This window comes from Chlamydomonas reinhardtii, chromosome 11, assembly GCF_000002595.2.
Source record: "Chlamydomonas reinhardtii strain CC-503 cw92 mt+ chromosome 11, whole genome shotgun sequence".
NCBI lineage: Eukaryota > Viridiplantae > Chlorophyta > Chlorophyceae > Chlamydomonadales > Chlamydomonadaceae > Chlamydomonas > Chlamydomonas reinhardtii.
Genome location: NC_057014.1, coordinates 3,659,973 through 3,664,944, shown reverse-complemented (window position 1 = coordinate 3,664,944; position 4,972 = coordinate 3,659,973). Strand labels below are relative to the sequence as shown.

The window sequence follows — 4,972 nt, the reverse complement described above, 5'->3', positions numbered from 1 at the left end:
TGTGTGTGGTGGGCGCGATGTGTGTGTGTGTGTGGTGGGGGGGGGGGGGTGGATGGGTTATGTGTGGATGGCCAAGGCGCCGCGACGCCGTGCCGCCTGCCCCAGCTGCCGACCCCTCAATCCCACATCCCCACGGTCAGCAATGCGCCCCACGCCATTCCGCCACACACCCCGCAAAACCCAACCCATGCAACACAGCACCTGCCCAACCAAGAAGGCGCCAAAACCCCCAACCCGGGTCTGGTTCTGGGCCCTGTTCGTCTCCGTCCTCCTCCCCCCAACCCCCTCACCTCCCCAACCCCCTCGCCTCCCCAAACCCCGCACACCTGAAGTTCTTGCCGTCGTGTTTCCGCACGCTGTGGAACACCACCGTGCGGGTGGGCGCGTTCACACCCATGGCAAACGTCTCCGTACAGAACAGCACCTGCGGCAAGTAGGCAGGCAGGCAGGCAGGAGGGTGGGCGTGGGGCGGGTGAGGTGGGTGGACAAGGGGCTTGATCGCGACCATCAACTTACAGCTCAACATGGAAGCACCACCACCACCATCACCGTGTTCATCATCATCTCTCGAGCCCCCCCTCCCGCAGCTCCACTCCCCCCCCAACTCTCCCTCTCCCTCCCCCCTCCCCCCCTCCCCCTCACCCCACCCTCCCCCTCCTGCCCACCTTGATGTACCCCTGGCAGAACAACATCTCCACCACCTCCTTCATGATGGGCAGCAGGCCGGCATGGTGCACAGCAACACCCCGCTTCATCATGTCACGGAGGCGCAGGATCTGGGGGTGGAGGGGGCGGGGAGCGGTCTCTTCGCAACCTTGAGCGCTCGAAACACAAACACATGCAGTCCAAGAGAGGCGTGCGGTGTTTGGCGGCAAAATTTCCGACTGACTTGCTGAGTAACCCGCCCTTCCACCCCTCCCTCTCCACCCGCTCCCCCTCCCTACACGCACACATTGCTCCCCCCTGGTTCAAAGTTACGCCAACTCCCCCACCCCACCCCCACCCCCACCTGCGGCAGCTGCCTGTCCCCCTCCTTGAGCCGGCCCAGGCACCGCTCCATGAAGCCGTGCACCGCCGCCTTCTCGCCGCCACTGGACAGGTCCAGCGAGGACAGCGCGTCCGCGGCCGAGTCGCACCTGCGGCGTGTGGGGTGTGTGTGGCGTGGCGTGGTGTTGTGTGTGTGGTGTGGTGTGGGTTGGGTGCATGTGTTGTTTTGGGGAGCCATTGCATGCAAAGGACAGCGCAGGGAAATACATCACACTCACAGGGAGTCCCGGGCGCAACAATGTATACACACACACGCGCGCACACACGCACGCACGCTGCTGCCCTCTCATCCCCAACCCCAGTGTCAGTGCATCCTGTACCGCTTTTCCAAACATCCTTGCAACCACATCGCCTTTGCCTGACCTGGTATGCACGGAACCGCCTCCCCCCTCCCTCACTTCAACCGCCCCTTCTCCCCCTTCCCCCTCCCCCACCTCTTCTTGCTGAAGCAGAACACGGCCACGGGCAGCATCTGCTTCTTGCCCAGCACCCCCACCAGCTCCAACAGCTGCTGCCGCTCCCCGCGCAGGCCGCCCGAGCTGCTGTTGGCGCCGCCGCCGCGGGAGGCGGCTGTGAGAAGGTGGCGTGGCATTCATGATCATGAAAGAAAAGGTGAAGAGTGGAGTTGGGGTTGGGGTAGGAGGGTGCAGGAGGGACCGTAGGTTAGAAAAATGAGGGGTGAATGAGAGGGGAGGGGGGTAGACCCTAGACACGCAACCCAATCTCCGGGACCTGACCCCGCCAGAAGCTGCAGGCCGTGTGCCCAAGCGGGGCGGACAGCGGCGCAAAGAGCGACGTCACTCACTCGCAATCTGTTTGCGCGCATTGTCGGCGCCGCTGGGAGGGCCGCCCCGCAGGTACCCGCCGCCGCCGCCGCCAGCCCCTCCACTTCCACGGCCGCCCGGGCCGCCTCCGCCGCCGCCCCGGCCTGCGAAGCCTCCGCCTCCGCCTCCGCCTCCGCCCCTGCCGCCGCCTCCCGAGGATGAGGCGGCCGAGGGCGGCGCGTTGCGGGCCTTGTGCGCCGCCTGTACCTTACGCACCCCCTCCGCGTTGAACACCTCCCTGCGTGCGTGGGGGGCAGGCAGGCAGGCAGGCAGGCAGGCAGGCAGGCAGGCAGGCACAGACAGACACGTAGAGAGAGCAGTGTGTGGGTGTGGGGAGGTGAGGAGTGGGCTGAGGAGTGGGGAGCGGGCTGAGGAGTGGGCTGAGGAGTGGTGGGGTTGGTGAGGAGTGATGGGGTTGGCGAAGAGTGGTGGGGTTGGTGAGGAGTGGTGGGGAGGTGAGGAAGGGGCTGAGGCGTGGTGGGGGTGGTGGGGTGGGCCAAACCATGGCAGCACCTCGCGGCTCGTGTGTGCTGACGTGTGTGCTGACGTGTGTGCTGACGTGTGTGCTGACGTGTGTGCTGACGTGTGCGTGCAAGCGGCACAGCTCTTGCCCCGCCCGTGCCGTGTCGTGCCGAGCCGTGCTGGGGACATGCCCCAGTGCAACACCAACACACATACACACACGTTAACACAAACCCGCCCGCCCGCCCGCCCGCACCTGCTGCATATGGGGTAGATCTCCCCCGCGTAGTAGAGGCTGTGCTCCAGCGGCACAGGGCGCTTGGTGGTGCCTGAGCGGGGGGCGGGGTGTGCATGTATTTAATTTGGAGGGGGGTGGGGTCGCAAAGGCGGCACAGAGAAGTGTGGCGCGAGGTAGACAGCAGGCGAGGGGTTGCATGATCAATGGAGGGGGTTACAATCATGATACGGTATACGGTAAGTAAGAAGAAGCATAGGGGGATGGTTCGCCTATAACGCCTATCGGTTAGGCTGGAGCAGATTCACTTGTCCTGTCATGCGTCCGCGTGTCTCCGGTTTCTTGCCCCTCCTCCCCACCTCCTCACCCGCCTTCCCCTCTCACCCGCCCCCCCCCCCAACCGCCCGCCCCCCCGCCCGTCTCACCGGTCACGTGTATGACCTTGCGCTTGGTGCGACCCACCCAGTCCGCAAAGTCCATGACGTTGGGCACGGTGGCGGACAGCAGCACCAGAGTGATGTGCGGCGGCAGCATGATGATCACCTGGGTGGGGTGGAGGGGTGGAGGGGTGGGGAGGGGGGTTTTGTGGAGGGAGGGGGAGAGTTGCGCATTGGGGGGAGGGGCCTGCCTGGTGGTGTGCTGCTGCGGCCCCGGCCTGCCAGCACGCCGGCAGCCGAAGAGTCCCCTCCACACACACCGCTCGCGCCCTGTGGGCTGGTCCTGGGTCTGGTTTCTTTGCCAAATTATCAGAACTTACCGCCCACCACCACCACACGCACGAACACACAAACGCACACACACGCCTACCCACACCCACATACACACACGCGCCCGCACGCGCCCTCACCTCCTCCCACACCACTCCTCGGTCCACGTCGTTCACATAGTGCACCTGCGGTTGGGATGTGCGTGTGTGTGTGTGTGTGGGGGGGGGGGGGGTTACATGCATTAAGTTTACGAAGTGAAGTCGTAGCCAGGTACAAAGGTACAAAGTAGTGGGGGGGGGGCTTGGGGGTTAGCCGTACATGAAACACAGGAGCCAGTTCAGGGCGTGCCCATACACCAGTATGTGCACATGTGCCGTGCCGGGTGGCACACATACACACACACACATACACACACACGCGCGCTCCCTCCCGCCCACCTCGTCAAACACCACCACCTCCACATCTCGGATCAGGTCGGCACCCTGGCATGTGCATTGTGTGTTGGAGGTAGGGACGGGGGGGTGCAGTGGGGAGGGAGGTGTGAGAGGCAAGGTGTGAGCCGCGCCCTCCCTTCCTCTCCCTGCCCGTGGCAAGACGCATACCCCTCGCCGACCGTCACTCTTCCCCCGTCCCACAACCCTCCCCCCAACACACCAACTAACCCCCACACCCCCATCTCCCATCCCACCCACCCACCCACCCATCCCCCCCGCCCCCCCCAGCCTCCCCCCCCCCAGCCTCCCCCACCTTGTACAGCATGGACCTGAGGATCTCAGTGGTCATGATGAGGCAGGGCGCGGTGGGCTTGACCTGCACATCACCCGTCAGCAGGCCCACCTGCAGGGAGCGGGGGGGTGCAGGTGTGTGTGTGTGTGGGCGGCGTGAAGGGGTTGGGGGGTTGCAAGGATTGGTACAGAGGAGTGAAGCGAAGTAGGGGTTGGGGGAGGGAGAGGGAGGGAGGGCAAACCAGCCCAAACTAAACTAAACAAAGTTGGGAGTCGGGATTGGGCATTGGTTTAGCGGGGTTGGCGGGGTGTAGCCGTTCATGTCAGAACGGAATTATTTCAATGGAGGGCGGCGGCCAGGGCAGTGGGCCGATGAAACGTCGTGATGCGGGCTCCACGTGTCCGCACACACAAACCCACCCATACGACCCCACCACCAATCCCCCCCTCCTCCACCCGATCCAACCCCACCCCACCCGAACACACACACACACACACACACACACACACACAGGCACGCTCATACACCTCCCCCGCCCCCCAACCCCACCCCCCCACCTCGAACTTGGAGCTGAAGTCCCTGAACTTCTGGTTACTGATGGTCTTGATGGGGCTGGTGTAGATGGCGCGCGTGCAGTGGCGGGTAGCCAGCGCGAAGGCGTACTCGGCCACCACCGTCTTGCCGGCACTGCAGGCGTGTGAGGAGGGGAGAGAGGTGGAGAGGGGGGGAGGGAGAACCANNNCACTGGCTGCGGCTTAGCACCCCCGGGGGGGTAGCTTGGGGCTTTGGCGTGTGCCGATGTGCGGGCAGTCACTGCGACCGTTGATGATCAAAGTGGGGATTGCAATGAGGGTAGCAGGTGGCACGACTGGTTCAGCATGTCAATGCACAAGTGTGTGTGGGGTGCGCTGCCGGCGAACTGGAATCTTGGACTCGCTTGGTGATGGCCGCGGCGGCGTGGGTTTGTTGTG

General features: G+C 64.5%; 1 protein-coding gene across 2 annotated transcripts in view; it reads right to left on the bottom strand.

The window, feature by feature from the left end:
• CHLRE_11g482483v5 (uncharacterized protein) overlaps positions 1-4,972 on the bottom strand; it is a 16,371-nt gene that overhangs the window by 7,399 nt on the left and 4,000 nt on the right. For both annotated transcript variants that reach the window (XM_043067769.1, XM_043067770.1), the window contains exons 8-18: positions 4,559-4,688; positions 4,023-4,112; positions 3,713-3,757; positions 3,416-3,460; positions 2,994-3,111; positions 2,590-2,662; positions 1,853-2,109; positions 1,482-1,617; positions 1,010-1,136; positions 666-776; positions 327-424 (exon numbers count right to left, since the gene is read on the bottom strand). In XM_043067769.1, coding sequence (XP_042919774.1) covers positions 327-424; positions 666-776; positions 1,010-1,136; positions 1,482-1,617; positions 1,853-2,109; positions 2,590-2,662; positions 2,994-3,111; positions 3,416-3,460; positions 3,713-3,757; positions 4,023-4,112; positions 4,559-4,688 — 1,230 coding nt within the window. The remainder of the gene's footprint in view (positions 1-326; positions 425-665; positions 777-1,009; positions 1,137-1,481; positions 1,618-1,852; positions 2,110-2,589; positions 2,663-2,993; positions 3,112-3,415; positions 3,461-3,712; positions 3,758-4,022; positions 4,113-4,558; positions 4,689-4,972) is intronic.